This window comes from Panthera tigris, chromosome B4, assembly GCF_018350195.1.
Source record: "Panthera tigris isolate Pti1 chromosome B4, P.tigris_Pti1_mat1.1, whole genome shotgun sequence".
In the NCBI taxonomy this organism is placed as follows: Eukaryota; Metazoa; Chordata; class Mammalia; order Carnivora; family Felidae; genus Panthera; species Panthera tigris.
Window position 1 is genome coordinate 61,673,544 of NC_056666.1, and position 18,057 is coordinate 61,691,600.

The 18,057-nt window shown below is 38.6% G+C and overlaps 1 protein-coding gene across 1 annotated transcript in view; it reads left to right on the forward strand.

Annotated features, from left to right (window-relative positions):
- The window catches only part of FAR2 (fatty acyl-CoA reductase 2), a 150,749-nt gene that overhangs the window by 97,436 nt on the left and 35,256 nt on the right, over positions 1 to 18,057 (forward strand). Inside the window, exon 2 of the mRNA XM_042992030.1 lies at positions 6,859 to 7,087. Within this exon, the coding sequence (XP_042847964.1) occupies positions 6,899 to 7,087 (189 nt within the window). The 5' untranslated portion in view covers positions 6,859 to 6,898. The remainder of the gene's footprint in view (positions 1 to 6,858; positions 7,088 to 18,057) is intronic.

Genomic DNA, 18,057 nt, shown 5'->3' on the forward strand with positions numbered 1-18,057 from the left:
GAAAAAGAAAATAAACTAAGGAGGCTTGTTTTGCAAATTTCTTTGTACCTTTAGTGCCCACAGCAAAAGAAGAGCCTATAAAAATACCAGCTGCCATGACTTTCTGGGAACTTTTTCAAAGTATATATTATTAAATTACCATTTAAAATCATGGAAAGAAATTACAGACATGAAAAGAGACTCTTTCCCTTTAATCCTATCACACTATTATACAGCTACTGTCATTGATTTCACCCACACATCCCCCCATTCTTTCCCACAGGGGTCTGTAATGGACATTAATGATGCTTCACAAGTTTGTGGTCTCCTTTTTTTCATTGAATAATATTTTGTAAATGCATTTATGTGATTAATTCAACACATTTATTGAAAGAATTTCAACCGTTCAATTTTGATGAAGCAGAACAACTTTCATTTACTGAGTTTTACAAAATAGCATCAATTTTCTTCAATAGATCAGCCCATATTACCAGGCTCATTGCCAACTGACACTCCATTTGCCTACATGAGATATATCTTAATACACATCATGTCTGAATTTTCACAAAGAGTAACAGAATTATCTATAGATGAGATTGACTCAATTATTTATAGAATTATTAATATACAGTAACCAATACTAAATGGCTTTCCTTGGCTGATCTCCTGTTGGCCCAATTGCTATTCTTTCCAAAGTTTGCCCATAATCAGTTTAGATGGATAAAATTGAGAGGCTCAATCTATATGAAATGTGGGGTTCATAGTCTAACTTAAAGCACAGAGACCAGAAGAAATTTGGTTAAATAAAAAGGGGGTAATCTTTCTCTGAAGAAATCTTCCTTCATCTTCACTTTGAGTACTATCAGAATTTGCCATGCATGTAATTCGCTTGGGTAAATATACTTAGCCATGAAGGATTTAATATAGGTAAAATGGGGGTAGCAGTGGATCTTATTTGTGCTTAGCTTCACAAGCAGAAATTTAAGCCTTGAATCTTGATTTTTTAGTATGATGTGCTGCATATTATAAAATGAGAATTGAAGAAGGTCCAAGAACAATGATTCTCTGAAGAAGAGGCAATTTTTCCCGAGAGCCCATTTAGCAAAGTCTAGACATACCTGGCTGAGGAAGAGTGAGGTTATTACCATCTAGTGAATAGAGGCCAAGGATGCAAGTAAAGACTTTACATTGTACCGGACAGCCCCCTCCCCCAAACATTTATTCATCTTTAAATGTTTATAGTGCCAAGACTAAGAAACCTTGGTTATGTAAGATTCCTGAGAGGCAAAGAACCTTGTTGGGTTTTTTTAATGTTTTTTTTCTGAAGGACTATCAAGAAATTTGGGCAAACTTGTCTCCCTTACATTTCTGAATCTTAATTTTTTTTATTTTCCAGAAGAACCATTCAAAGAATAATTCCCATATGCTGAAACCAGCAAAAATGTATCTAACTTGGCACAACAATTATGATTCAGGATTTTCACATCTGTTCTCTAGAAATGAGAACAGCCTCATTTTACTACCAAAAGGATAGTAAAAACTAGCTATTTCTACTCATGACCATGGGAAATGATCTTAAGGAGAAAGCTCCAGAATAGAAATGAAGAATCTAAGCTGCCTACAGCCTATTCACTGCTATTCCCAGTGCCTACCCAGTATCAGGCACGTAGTACGTGTTCAACAAACATGCACTGGCTGATTTTCATAGGCTCCCTCATTTATCATTCAAGCGTCATACATCCTACATTATACAGGATGATTCTGAAAGTTGTCAAAGTGGCTTAGGCTTCCCACAAGCCATATCACGAGCATGAGGGACAAGAAATTGTCCTTTGCTCTCTGCACTGGCAATCAGAAGATATGAAAGGCAAACCATTACCTGGTCAGCTGTCCTAAACGTATTACTCCTTGAAGAGTTGCATATCATCCATTACTGAATGTAAGGTTATTTTAATTTTTAAAAGAGTTAATTATTTTAATGAATTATATTCAGGGTTAACAGTCCCTGGACCTTGCAAGTTTAATACCCGGAATAGAATTCAGGGAGCCAAATTTCACATAGGAGTTTCTGGGGCCAGTGTTAAGCCATATATTGAGAGTGGAAGCAAGAAGTAGAGGAAACATCTCTGTTACAGCTTTGATCAGAGGATGAGGAATTCCCTGACATTTTTCAGAATCGCTTGTCTTGATCAGAGTCTTGGCCACACTCCTCTGCCACCTGCCCTTGACAATTGGGTAAGGAGTGCCAGGAAATACTGTTTTATGTTTTGTTTTCCTGTCGGAGAACTCAGTGTTCTCTGCCATGGTTTGGGTTGTATTTGAGAAGTAGTTGGACTCCAGACAGAGCAGGCAAATTCCGTTCTTTGGGGACACATCAACCCTTCCTTTGTTCTATAAGAAATGGGCTCATTAGAAATATATTACCTGCTTCCCGAAATTTTTTATCACATGCTACAAAACTGTGTCTGGGATCAAAATATGTGGACAGTAATGGGGCACCTGCGTGGCTCAGTCAGTTAAGTGTCTGACTGGCTCAGGTCATGATTTCTTGGTTCATGAGTTTGAGCCCCACATGGGACACTGTACTGACAGCTCAGAGCCTGGAGACTGCTTCAGATTCTGTGTCTCCCTCTCTCTGCCCCTCCCCTGCTCAAGCTCTGTCTCTCTCTCTTTCTTAAAAATAAATAAACATTAAAAACATGTTTTTTTATATCTTAATAGTATATTTGCATGGAAAGTAACCCTATCCAAACTCAGTTTCTCTTCTGTATTTCCCTGCCAACCAAGCTCATTTATGCCTAATATACTAAAGGGGTATGATTCCAAAACATTTTTATATAAAAAGGAATTGGCAAGGGTCATCATCAAGTAGAGTTGCATTTGGGGAAAACAGTTTACTTGGCTGGATGGTTGATTGAGTTGTAAATCACCTTTTATTTCCAAAAGAGAATATTTAAATGCATAATACAGAGTACTTAAAATAAATGTCAAAAGGAAAAACCAGAAGTTATTAAGAGGAAAAACATATAATACAGTGACTGTATTAATAGCTAATACTTAGTATATACTATAGGAAACTAAGAGCTTTCTTTTTTTATTGACATTATTAACATACAATGTTATATTCATTTCAGATATACAATATAATAAATAATTCACCAATTCTGTACATGGCTTAGTGCTCATCATGATAAGAGTACTCTTAATCCCCTTTGTTTATTTCATCCTTCTTCCCACCCACCCACCCACCCTCTGACAACCATCAGTTTGTTCTCTGTATTTAAGAGGCTGGTTTTTTGCTTGTCTTTTTTTCCTTCTTTGTTTGCTTTGTTTCTTAAATTCCATACATTAGTGAGATCATACGCTATTTGTTTTTCACTGTCTGACTTATTTCACTTAGCATTATATCCTCTAGGTCCATCCATGTTGTTGCAAATGGCAACGTTTCATTCTTTTTATGGCTGAGTAATATTCCATTGTGTGTCTATACCACCTCTTCTGTGTTCATTCATCTGTTGATGGACACTTAGGTTACTTCCGTATCTTGGCTATTGTAATGCTGAGTAAGGCTTCAGTAAATATAGGGAGGCATGTATCTCTTCAGATTGGTGTTTTTGTTTTCTTTGGGTAAATACCTAATAGTGGAATTACTGAATCATATAGTAATTTTATTTTTAATGTTTTGAGAAATCTTTATACTGTTTTCCACAGTGACTGCACCAAATTACATTTCCACCAAGAGTGCACAAGGAGTCCATTTTCTCCACATCCTCACAACACTTGTTATTTCTTGTCTTTTTGATTCTACCCATTCTGACAAGTGTAAGGTGCTATCTCACTGTGGTCTTGATTTGTATTTCCCTGAGGATGAGTGATGTTGAGCATCCCTTCATGTGTCTGTCGGCCATGTGAATGTATTCTTTGGGAAAAGGTCTGTTTGGGTTCTCGGCCCATTTTTAATCAGATTATTTGGGATGTTTTGATGTATACTTGTATGGGTTCTCTATATATTTTAGATATTAAGCCCTTATTGGCTATATCATTTGCAAATATCTTCTCCAATTAAGTAGGTTGCCTCCAATTAAATATCTTTTGATGGTTTCCTTTGCTATGCAAAAGCTTTTTTATTTTGGTATAGTCCCAATAGTTTATTTTTACTTTTGTTTCCCTTGCCTGAGGAAACATATCAAGAAAAATGTTTCTATGGCCAATGCCAAAGAAATTACCACCCATGTTTTCTTCTAGTTTATGGCTCAAGGTGTCACATTTAGGTCTTTAATGAATTTTGAGTTTATTTTTGTGAATGGTATAAGAAAGAGGTCCAGTTTCATTCTTGTGCATGTGGCTGTCCCGTTTACCCAGCATCATTTGCTGAAGAGACTGTCTTTTCTCCATTGTATATTCTTGTCTTCTTTGTCAAAGATTAATTGGCCATATAAATGTGGATTTATTTCTGGGCTGTCTATTCTGATCTAGGTGTCTACTTTGTGCCAATAGAATACTGTTTTGATTGCTGAGAGTTAAAAAAAATTTTAATATTTATCTTTATTTTTGAGAGAGAGAGAGGGGCAAAGTGCAAGTTAGGGAGGAGCAGAGAGAGGGGGATTCACAGAATCTGAAGCAGGCTCCAGGCTCTGAGCTGTCAGCACAGAGCCCAATGTGAGGCTCAAACTCACGAATGAGAGATCATGACCTGAGCTGAAGTCAGACGCTTTACTGACTGAGCCACCCAGGCACCCCTGATTGCTAACAGTTTTAATGTATTCACTCATATAATTCTTACCACAGCATTATTAAGTGGATGCTTTTGTTATCTCCATTTACTGATGAGCAAACTATAGCAGAGAGAAATTCATAATTTGCCTGAGGTCACAGAGCTAATAAGTGGTAGAACTGGGATTTGATTTCAGATGGTCTTGCTTAGAACCTGTGCACTAAACTAGGATGTCATACTGCCTTCCGGACTTGGTTACAGCACTTTCCTGAGTTTCAAGGCAGGCAAGACAAAACTCATCAATACTTTTCCCAAGTGATAAAATCTTGAGAAAATCATTGGATACATTGCAGCACAAATAGCATTATTGAACATGACCAAAATTATGATTGCTATTTTGCACCAAGTCCAAATGTGTTCTTCAAAATAGTATTTTTCACATCAGCCTTCAATAAGAGGGGTTTAAATAGGGACTCAGGGGATATAGCTAACATGATTTGAAATCCAGATTTCCTAAAGTGAATAGTGTTGATGATTGGGTGTGATTTCTGTCACTGATCCCTATTTTATTTGCATTTGTAACAGTCTATAATTATCTTGTTTGCATATTTACTTACTTTTGTGTTGCTGGCCTCTTCTGCTAAAGGGAATGCAAGGGTCTGTTTGCCTTATTCATCTCTTAATCTTTGGAACTTTGCACAGATGCCGGCATGATAGGTCCTGAAAATTACTTGTTGAGTGAATTCATGAGTGAATGAATCCTCCAAAGGCAAAGAGCTCTGCCCAAGAACAGCCTCAAATTCCTTACAGTATAAACTATGTCTATAATTACAATTTGTAAGTTATGACTATGAGAAGTTAAGGAGTTTGTTGAGGAGTTACTGGCAGAGTAATCCTGACTGGACTTGACAAGGCAGGGTGCTGACTCTTCTGCCTGTTTTTGTCTTCTTCACGAGCTCTGATGTTAGGGCCAGTCCCTGGGCTTGTGTTTTGCAAGATCAACCCAACCCCATCCAGCAGATTGCCGGGGAGTGGCTACAGATGGCCGTCCGTGACAATGACAGAAAGGAAGTATGCACCCACACCACAGCACTGTTTCATTCAAAGCTCTCCACCACTGCTTCCAATGGACAGTTTTAAACCCGGGCTTAAAGACAAAACACTTCACGTTGCATGCCTACAGCATATGGTGCCTTTTCCAGGAGGCCCAGGATCCAAATGCCGCATGTGGCTTCCCCCTACCAGATTTGCTCCTTCTCTGTGTTCCTGGCAACGGCCGGAAACGGACAATAGATCACCTGGAGCCACTTCAGGGTTAACAAAGTCCCTGGTCTGTGGCTTCACTTGTTCGAGCTTCTCTGCCCTTTGTCTCTTGTCACGTTTCAACCCTAAGAATAGCTACCATACAGGGAAAGGGAGGCATGGGGCCCCTTTTTAGCTCAAGGAAGAGAAAAGCATATTTATTCAGAAATGGCTAGGTAGGCAAAGGCCTGTTAGTTCAAGTGAGACCAAAAGCTATTTGTTCCAATATTTTCTGTAAATAAAACTGCCACTGTAATAGTAATTCCATCATAAGTTTCAAAAAATGTGATGGCTGTTCTCAGCTTAATTTTCACAGGCTCTGGGGCCACTCCTAGCCTTATCATTTACATTCTCGTAACCCTGAACTCCTTTTATTTCCTCCATATAACACAATCTATAGCTTGTACCTTTGCTTTTGCTTTTGGACTGGGACACCTTTACCCCAGCCCTTCTCTGCCTTCCAGTTTTACCTCATGCATCACCACCTATTCAGGCGGGCCTTTCTGCAATTTCCAGATCCTGCTGTACACCCTGCCTCTGTGACCCCCTTTGTTTTAGCACTCACGTATTATATTTAATGATGTATTTAGGTGTTGGCCTCCGTTTGAATAAGAGCAATTTATTGAGGGCAAGAACCATGTCTCACTCATTTTTTGCCCACAATTCCTGGCATAAAGTCTGGCATTTAATAAAGTGATCTCAATAAATCTCGATTGAAATGAATCATTTGTCAATAAACCATGATGTCCTCACTTGGGCCTTTTTCTACATTCAAAACTCCTGGAAGCATCAGAAACATTTTAAATGACTGCATTTTTGAGCTTCTGAGAATGTAACATTTTGTTATTTCCCTTCCTTTTCAGGAACCTCTTTCCATAGCTATAAAAGACAAAGAGAAGAATCATGTCCATGATTGCAGCTTTCTATGGTGGCAAGTCCATTCTCATCACTGGGGCCACAGGCTTCATGGGCAAAGTGTTGATGGAGAAGCTGTTTCGCACCAGCCCAGACCTGAAAGTCGTTTACATCCTTGTGAGGACCAAGGCTGGCCAGACTACGCAGCAGAGGGTTTTCCAGATCCTAAATAGTAAGGTATGCCTTAGGGGAAGAGCCTTGGGGCAAGATGACTCACTACAGTATTCCCTGACAGCCCCAGATTGCAAGTGGGGGGGCCAGGATGCCTGGGCAGGTAGAGGAGAGGAGACAAGATGGCAATCAGGTGCTCATAGAAATCTGTGTTGTTTTCCTGTAGGAGAAGAAAGAGGGCATAGGCTCTGTCCAGGGCAGGTCAGCAGATACTCTATGCTCTGGAAATTACTGAGTAAGAATCAAAAATGCTAAAATCCCCAGAGTGGACTCTCCAACCTCAAAATCTGTCAAAGTTCAACAGAACCCTTTCCTACTTCTAAATTCAAGGTAGTTCCCCCCCCCCCCAAGTTTTGGATATTCTATTCTATTCTGAACAGGTATGATTAGTAAGTAGCCATGCGATAATACTTGGCAGTTGTCCACACTCCACAAGGTTTAGGTGTTACATACTTATCTATGGTAACTTGGTATTTGTATTATTCCATAGGTTCTTCTAAGGGGAAAACATGGAACATGAAATATTACATACATAAATGAACATTTGCGTATCAGACCCCCTCACTCCTTAAATAAAAGATTATACGTATCCTCCCATGTTTTATAAATCTGAAGGTAGTATTGGCTTTGGTCTCAAGCATATCTTAGCTCAAATTCTGGCTTATCAGTTTATTGTCACTTTACCTCATAAGCTCCGGTTTGCGGTGTTCAACATAGGAACAGAGACAAGGACTTCCCAGGATTGCCACAGGAATTAAATGAAAAAAAAAAAAAAAAAAAAAAAAAAAAAAAAAGGCATGTGTCTGGTTCAGAGGCCCCTTTGAAATATACAGGGTCATTTAGGGTTGGCAAAAGGAAAATTTAAATAAGGTGTTTTTCTTGTTGTTGTTTTTTTGTTTTCTTTTATAAAAAGCCTCCTTTCCCATGTGTAGGAATGCTCCCGTCTAACGGAGGCAGTATCTGTTAGCACAGCACATTACAGACACTCAGGAACCCCGATGATCACATTTATCTGCAGGTACCTGGATGAGATTTTGGTACAAATGATCATCAAGAGAATCAGGAAAGCCTCTCCTGTTTCTCATGGCTTGACTCAGCAGTGGGACAAATAATAGTAGCTGACAGTTATGTAGTTAGTACTTATGTACTTAGTATTAAGTACTTATGCACCTAGTACATGGCAGGCACCATTCAAAGGCTTTTTTGTGCCTTACCTCATTGATTTTTGCAACAGCCTGATGAAAAAAGAATGATTCATATCCTCAATTTTCATTTTACAGATTTTATGGATGGGAACACAGGCCTGGAGTGTTAACTTACCAGAGGTCACCCAGGTGGTAAATGAGAGTCAGACTCTAGATCTCAGTCTGGCCCCTGAGGCAACACACTTGTCTCTGCCCAACACTGCCTGCTTTGTAGCTAGTGGGTCTTAAGACCAAAAGGATAAGGTGGCATAAAGCTGAAATCTAGATCCCTCTTCAGACAGCTTTGTTCACTTATATATCCCTAATGGAGTTTGTTTTTCTCACATAGCAGACATGCCTTTTTAGCTTTGTAGCCAGAGAATGGATCTGTAGATAAATATTGTGGCAGAGTCTTGTGGTCAGCACAGTCTTTACCTACTGTTCTTTTCAATGACACAACAATATTACTTTTGTCCTGGAGATCTTGATTGTACTGTATATAACTTATCTGTGAAACTGACTTGCAAATCTCCACACTTGTTCCCACTCTTGGGCTATTTATTGCCTGCTATTGACCTTTATATATAGTGGTTCTCAAAATGTGGTTTCCAGACCAGCAGGATCAATATCACCTGGGAACTGTCTGTTATCATCAGATAGTGCTTGAAAAGCATAGGCTTCACAAGGCAGACTGATCTGGGTTTGAACCTCAGCACTAACAATTAATAGCTGTGTGACGGTGGGCAAGATATATACTTGTATCTATGAGCCTTGGTTTCCTTATTTGTAAGTAGGGTAATAATACCTTGCTCACCCGAGAGTGGTCTGTCTATCCACCTCACTCTATCTCTCTCCCCTACTCAAGTCTTTCTGGATTCAAATCCAAGTCTGACATCATTAGGTATGGTATAGTTTTAATTTTTTTTTTTCAACGTTTATTTTATTTTTTGGGACAGAGAGAGACAGAGCATGAACGGGGGAGGGACAGAGAGAGAGGGAGACACAGAATCAGAAACAGGCTCCAGGCTCTGAGCCATCAGCCCAGAGCCTGACGCGGGGCTCGAACTCACGGACCGTGAGATCGTGACCTGGCTGAAGTCAGACGCTTAACCGACTGCGCCACCCAGGCGCCCCAGGTATGGTATAGTTTTAACCACTATCCCCTGTGGCCTCACTTTTTACTGTTATGCTAATTAGGGTTTATTGTATAGATTTCTTTTCTCCATAAATTTTACCTAAGTGAATTATGGGAGGAAAGAAATCTGTTGTGCATTAAATGGCTGATCAACTTAATATCTGTGGTAAAACACCATGTCTGCATGACCATTTTGTGGGGCTTCTTTTCTTTTTTTAGTACTTTTATTTATTGAATTCCTTGGACATCTAAAGAATCTGGAGAAGCTTATACACTATGATTATTTTTTAAGGCATCTTACTTCTATGTTATCATTTATAACAGAAACGTTAATTGCGAAAAAGAACAGATTCCATCACTTATTGAAAACAAGCCTTTGGAGGGGTGCCTGGGTGGCTCAGTTGGGTAAATGTCCGACTCTGGCTCAGGGCATGATCTTGCAGTTTGTGAGTTCAAGCCCCATGTCGGGCTCTGTGCTAACAGCTCAGAGCCTGGAGCTTGCTTCAGACTGTGTGTCTCTCTCTGTCTCTGCCCCTCCCTTGCTCACACTCTATCTCTCTCTGTCTCCCAAAACTAAATAAATGTTAAAGAAAACAGGCTTTAGTTACGCAAAGACCCATTTTCTTGGCTATGTGGAATTTGATACCTACAAAAAGATTTTCCATGGGGGGAAAAGTGATGTGCTTTATTTTATTTCTGGGCATTCAAAAACTGAAAAGTTTCCACTACAAAAATCATGAATTCTTGCCTCAGAATATGAGGATGCTCTTGCTGATTGGCTGTCAAGAATGCTGTGTTCAGGGAAGGGACAGCCCAATCCTTATTACTGACTGTGACATATAAGGTATTATGGCTCATATTCATTTTGAAACTAAAAATTCAAAAGAAAGACAAACCTTAAGATTACATTTTTAAAATATGTGAATACACTCCTTTTGCACAAAAAAAAAACCCTTCCAGATTATATTAATTTTTTTGTTTTGTTTTTTGTTTTGACTTAGAGTATGTGGCTATTTAAATTCAAATTAATTACAATAGTGAACTTTAAAATTCAGTTTTCAGTCATAGTAGCCATATTTCAGTGCTCAATAGCTACGTGTGCTGCTGGCTGCTTTACTGTACAGGTATAGAACATTTCTATAATCCCAGAGTTTTAGACAGCATTTATTTAGATGACTGAGTGTCTTGTATGGAAGGACCATGCTGTGATTAAGATTTTCATGCTGCCCCTCATTTTAATTAACTCTACACTTACTGAAGTGCTTGCTTATGTGTCACACGTATGCTAGGCACTAAGGATATGAAGACAAAAATGACACGGCCAAGTCAAGTGATGGAGATAGTCATGTAAAACATGATTACAATGCAACACGAGTTCTTCAGAGAGAGGAAACCAAAGGGCAGTCTAAGCAGGAAGAACCACACCTGCAAATGGATGGCTGGTATGGTATATTTGAGAACCTCTGGGTGACTTGCTTAGCCCCAAACAAGTGAGTTTTTAAGAACTAGAAAGGCATGCTAGTTCAGGCCAGATTCTGAAAGACTACACACAATTGTATTAGTTAGCTCACTTTCAGTTGGAAGAAAACTCTATTGAAACCGGCTTAGAAAACAAAGATGATATATTGATTATACAATGGGAAACTCCAGGACCACAGTCATGGGCAGTGGGCTGGAGCTCTGGCCACCTTGGTCTGTGAATCTCTCAGCTCTGCCATTTTGTCCTAGTTTTATTCCAGTTATGAATAAGATGGTTGTTATCATTGCAAGATTCGTGTGTGTGTGTGTGTGTGTGTGTGTATACATATACATATACATATACATATACATATACATATACATATATATGACAGCCTTTGGATAAAGAGAGGCTGGCTCCCCCTGAAACTCTCTTTCAAGATTGATGAAACCTCTTTTCTTGAAAACCTCGTATTTCCCCTTATATCTTACCAGCCTAGGGTAGGTTATATGTCCATTTCTGGACCAACCCCTATCACATGTGGTATGACATATACTGATTTATTCAGAAACTCCAGATCTAAGCTAACCACTGAGCAGAGGGTAAGAGTTCACTTAGATAAGTCTTTCCCCGGGGCTAGGGTGAGACCATCTTCTCCTGAGGCACAGTGGCTACATGGAGAATGGAGAACATCTGAATGATAATTTAGGTACTTCTCAAGACCCAGAAGAATGGATATTAGGAAGCAAGCATCCTGAGAAGAGCCTGGTCTCAGGAGTCACACAGACCTGAGTTGGTGTCCTCTCCCCACCAAGCAGTGTGCCTTTACATAACTGAGCCTGAGTAACCCAAATAAGGATACTAATGGCTATTGTCTTCTACACTGTTGTGAGATGTCAGTGAGCTAATACAGGAAAGACACTTAGAATAGTGCCTGGACCAGGATAAGAACTTGGCAATTATTAGTTTTTAATATTACTATTCAAATATGGAAGCTTGAGCTTTATCTTTTAGGGGATGACACTCCAGTTGAAGGCCTTTTTTTGTCTTCTGAAAGCTGGATGATTCCACTATTTTAAATAATGGTAATAAAACAGCACTCAACTGATGAAGATGGGAAATTAATTGTGGGATCTGTGATTGCAATGAATTTAGTTGAGTAATTGAAACAGAAATCATACTACATTTTCCCCTTACGGAAGAACTCTGCCAACTCATGGAATAGAGGATCAGCAAAATGCATTCTGATACAGAATACCTAAATGTGTTAGGCAAAATATGTTTTTATAAAATAATCTTACTGCATCACTGAGTTAGAGAAAAAGCAAGAGCAGAAACAACAATGAAAAATTAGGCACCTGAGAATTCTGAATAATCTTGGGGAGGATCTTGAATTGGGAGTGTAATCAATCACAATTCAATTAAGGTGCAGAGAAACCAAAGCTGACTTGTGGGTTAAAAAGGTGAAGTAGAAATTCTGTATGGGTTTTGTTAATGTAAAGCATAAAATAATCAGCTTTTGACATTCACCAATCTAAAACATAGCCATCAATTGGTCATCTCCAATGCAGAGATAACTAAACTGGAGGTTAGTTGTCATTTAAAACCAAGAAAAAACCAACCAGCAGCCATTTGCTGAATCCCTGAATGCTTAGAAGTCTCCATTTCTCCAAGTCTCCATCCATAGATGTCTTCCAGTTGAAATTTTTACATTTATTTATTTTTGAGACAGAGAGACAGAGCATGAACGGGGGAGGGTCAGAGAGAGGGAGACACAGAATCTGAAACAGGCTCCAGGCTCTGAGCTGTCAGCACAGAGCCTGATGAGGGGCTCGAACTCACGGACCGCGAGATCATGACCTGAGCCTAAGTTGGCCGCTTAACCGACTGAGCCACCCAGTCGCCCCCCAGTTGAAATTTTTAAAAACTGTTCTCCATATCTTTCAAGATAGTCCCAGTAGTATCAAGTCCAGCATACAAAGTTAGCTTTCTGTAAACAGTCAGGCTCACATACCCACCCCTTTGCTAAGACTGTCTTCACACAGTCTCCTAAATTCACCCTCAGAATAAAAATATTTTTCTTTTCTTAATTAAAGTTTTGTCCTCTCCCTAAAGAAGCCTTTGCTGTTGTAATGTGAAACTACTGAAGATATGTATAAATGAGTGTTTTAAAAGGAAACAATTACTGTAGCATCAAAATGCTCAAGAGATTGGCACATGGAAAAGTCTTCTTAAGTTTCTAGCTATTTCTGGTTTTGTAGCAAAGGCATTCATTATTCTTTCATAAATTTTTGATGTACGTGGTCAGATAGAAGCATGCAGAATGGACAGATCTGGGGCTTCTACCTAAAAGGGGAATAATGTAGTTTAACATTTTTGTAGCATCATATTTTAAAAGTGAGAATATTCCATATGAATTCTAGTTTTCTTCTATTTGGTTAGAATTTGGGGGGAAGGTGCAAGTTGGTTATTCCAAATATGTGGCTGCCACAATCAACTTTCCAAGATAGGGTTATACTTCAGGGAATATGCCCATAAACCTTTGGTTTCCTAATAATTCTGTCTGCTTTTATGATCTCCTAATGTCAAATCCAGTAGGAGTAAAAGAGTCTTACGTTTGGCAGATAATACACCATTTTCTCAAGTGTATTGGATTAGCCAAAACACATTTATTACACATTTAACACATTTATTACCCCAACTTTTCCCTCTAAATTTTAAGTCTAAGACCTTTCCATTGTCATTACTCTCATGTGTTATCACTGTCCACTTGGTAGGTAATCAACCAAATTTGTTGAATGAACAAGTTTAATGCATTCTAGTTTCTCAGTGGTCTTGTCTGAGTCCAGGCCAAACTTTAGTCCTATTGTATGGCCACTCTTGCTCCTGGTTTTTACTCAGAAGAACTTTACTATCTGGGTTAGTGTTTCTTCTGATAGGCCTCTGATTCTGCAAGTATTTATTAAATATCATCCACAAATCAAGACCCAGTTTCTATTCTGTCACTTAACTTTATTTTGACATAGACAGGGTGCTTTAAATGCAATCATACCTTATTCCTAAGTGAGGCCTGGTATCATTTTTAAGCAATATTTCTCTTCATTCATACATAGCAATGTATGAATTCTAATTCATCTCAAAGTACAACGGTATTCTTTTTTTTAAATTTTTTAATGTTTATTCAGTTTTGAGAGACAGAGAGCAAACGGGGGTGGGCAGAGAGAGGGAGACACAGAATCCGAAGCAGGCTCCAGGCTCTGAGCTGTCAGCACAGAGCCTGACGTGGGGCTCGGACTCACGAACTGTTGAGACATGACCTGAGCCGAAGTCAGGGACCTAACTGACTGAGCCACCCAGGCGCCCCTCAAAGTACAATGGTATTCTTAAAAGGTAGATAAAGGTATGTTATGTCATATCAGGTAAGTTAGGCTTGGAAGTATGTCTTTTCTTAATTTTTTTTTTTTTTTTTTTTAGAGAAAGAGCCTGAGTTGGGGAGAAGGAGAGAGAGAAAGAGAGAGAGAGAGAATGAGTCTTGAGTAGGCTCCATGCATAGCGCAGAGCCCCACCCAGGGCTCAATCCCATGACCTTGGGTTAATGACCCAGGCTAAAATCAAGAGTTGGACATTCAAATGACTGAGCCACTCAGGTGCCCATGGAAGTTTTTCTTTAAGACATAATAAATTAAAGTGTTATCAGTTTGCCTTTGATTCCCACTATGTCCCCAGGAAATACAGTCGAGAGAACATCTGTTGTATCTATCAAAATTCATGCATCTGATTCATTTCTTTCCTTTCATTGTATGGACAGATACCACCTCTCGCTTCCTGATTCCGTGCTTTCAGAGGGAGACAATTAAGTGGGAAATGCTTTGGAAAAAAGGTTGTTTTTCATCCTTTGGCCACATGGAAGTGGGGCTCATGAATCAGAACAGACCAGTTTTCTTATATATAACTAGTTTCTGAAGTATTTTCAGAGCACTTAAGGGAAGTGCTCTATATCAATAGAGGGACAGATATCTGAATTGATGGCAGATTCTTGAAGACTTTCTCACAAAGACAATTAAGCTGGCCCTCTAAGAAAACAACCAGAGACACACAAATATTGTACCAATATGTTATTGTAGTATGATTTATAGTAGCAAAAACTAGAATCAATCTGAATGTTCCACAGTCGAGGAATGATAATATAAACAATACATACATTTGTTAGACTAGTATATAGGCATTAAAGGTCATATTTTATAAACTATTAAACGACATGAGAAAACACTTCTCATATATTGAGTGCAAAAAAAGTTATGCAAAACCATATTCAGGATCACCTCAACAAACGTCCTTAAATGCCGGTAGGATCTTGAGTTAATTCTATTTTTTGGAACTTCCAACTTTTCAAATTACAGTCATCATGAGCATGTTTACTTTTATGGTAAGGCAGAAAGCACCCTCTTTCACAGTGAACAAATGAGAGCAGGAATATTTTCCCAAAGTCTTGCAAATACAGTAACAATGAACATGTTTCACATTTATAGTGGGGGAGGAAACACCCACTTTTTAAAAAAGCCAATAAGCACGGCAGCAAGGCAACCATGAATTTCCAAAACTAGGTCATCAGATATAAGTTCAGTTGATTGTGAGTTTTGAAACTGTTTATCAAAATTAAATAATTTGATTTGATTTGTATTAGAAATATGATTCTAGCATTATTATTTTTTAATCTTCTAGTTTATTTCATAAAATCTGAGAAACATCTAAGGAAAAAAAGCCAGATACCATGTGCTGAAATGTGAATATGCTCATCACAGACCCGTGCTGTTCAAATCATGGGTCCCCAGGGCTCCCATGCTGGCCGCTTAGTTCTTACTTATGAAAAATGTATTCATTTTTCAACGAACCAGCTTTTCACTGTAGCAAAAACAATTTTAGATAGAGAAATTGATATTTTATCTATTTTGCTATCTTGAATATGGCTTTGCTTAACAAGACATGGCTTTTCCCCACTACAGCAGGTAATGGGTTGCCAATAACTCATTCAGTTATCAAGTTCCAAGAAATGTGTTTTGAGGGTCTTTAGTGTCTTAAAGATGTGTTCCTTTTTACAACAATCATGTCCTACTTATACCAATTTAGGGTCTTAAATTGGTTGTAATCTATTCCTAACAACTGTTTAAGAAAACATCAAGGAGACAATGTCCGTATTTGAAAAATAAAACCCCAGGTAGTTGAATTATATTAAGAGGTAGTTAATTAAAAGTGATTGAGAGGTTAGTATCTAAAAAATGTTTTATTGAGAGAATCCGTAGAAAGTTTGGGCTTCTCCTATTAAACTATAGTAATCAAAAAAGGGAAAGGTTGCCATGAGATTATGCTGGGTGTAGAATCACCTGAACATAATCAGTAACATTATACTGGGTTTAGATGCTGGGTTTTTTAATCCTCCAAGAAGACCAGGCAAAACTCAAGGTTTCCAGGGCAGGACTATCTTGTACAATGTCACTACGAAGTGGATTTTTAAACAAAGGTAGGGCTTGGCAGGTTGCACTGGATACTTCAAGTCAACTTCTCTGGAAAAATGTGAATTACTCAATAAGCCCTTATTTGCCCATGAGATAAATCAACTCTGAAATACCCTGGAGAGCTGTGGTTAATGTATCATACAAGGTCACACACTGGGCTCTCAGTTCACAGAACTAACCAGGTTTAAGACAATGGGAGAGCGTAACATTTTATGAAATAGTTTATTGACTCCTTTCACAAACTATCACTGTTTGGTAGTTTCTAGAAGGCATTAGACAAAATAATCCTTGAGAGGAAAAATAATGCATTTAAACAAATTAACTTTGAATCAAGTAACACCTGCAAAAGAAAAGTCAACAATCTGACGTTGTTAAGTATTAAGAAACACTCAAAAGAAGTGTTCATTTCATTTTACGTAGAAGTTCCTTATTAATTTTCAAAGACTTTTTCATGAGGAAAAAAGGCGTTTTCATGCTTGGTTCAAGGCTACCCTGTGTAAGATCTGCTTGTTCCCAACTTTCAAAAATGAATTTCTGATTGGCATTAATGGTTCTGTTAAATCTCTATATAAGGCAAAGGCAATTGGAAACAGAAGTTTGTATTTTAAATTCCCAAAGCCAGTTTTGTTCCGTTACTAGATTTTATTTTTCCTGAGAAACCATCCCACAAAAAGCAAGAGGATTCTATGAACTTAGGACAATTAGAATATAATCTTGGGGGCGCCTGGGTGGCGCAGTCGGTTAAGCGTCCGACTTCAGCCAGGTCACGATCTTGCGGTCCGTGAGTTCGAGCCCCACGTCAGGCTCTGGGCTGATGGCTCGGAGCCTGGAGCCTGTTTCCGATTCTGTGTCTTCCTCTCTCTCTGCCCCTCCCCCGTTCATGCTCTGTCTCTCTCTGTCCCAAAAATAAATAAAAAACGTTGAAAAAAAAATTAAAAAAAAAAAAAAAAAGAATATAATCTTGCCAGGAATTTAAATTTCCCATGATTAACAAATACACAGTTTTAAAAGAGTGTAAATGGCCTTCAGTCTGACAGTTACTCAACTCAGATTAGTTGAAGCATGTTAAGCCAAACCCCTGTGGGTCATTTCCTTTCTCTTAAGAAAAAAAAAATTAAAGAAATTGATTTAGTCCTGGGGATATAATAACAGTACCAGAAGCAGAAGCAATTTATTTTCCCAATCTCTTATTTTCTTTTGCAATACAATTTACTAGGTAATTCGATCTCTGGCATGATTTCACACATCCAACTTCTTTCCTTCTTTTTCAATTTCTTCCAGTGATATCAGGTCTCTTTCTTAAAAGCTTCAAATTGCCCATACTCATTTCACTCAAAAAGTCATCAAGCCACAAGATTCAACTTGACTCTGGAATACATTCAGTTTGCAGAGGTATCCGGATCACATGGTATAATCAGAAACCTTTGATGACCCAGCAAATACACACACACACACACACACACACACACACACACAGCCGTCTGATTAGCAGCTTTTGAAAACTGAGTATTATTGTATATGTGGAAAAGGAGTTTTCCTATTATCAAGAACTGAAGTAGCAAGTACTATGCTAGGCATCTGACTTTCCTGACCCTATCTGACCCTCACACAACTCTGTGGAATGCTTTCTTGCTACTTCACAGATGACAAACTAATCCAAGAAAGGTTGTCGCCTATCTAAGGAA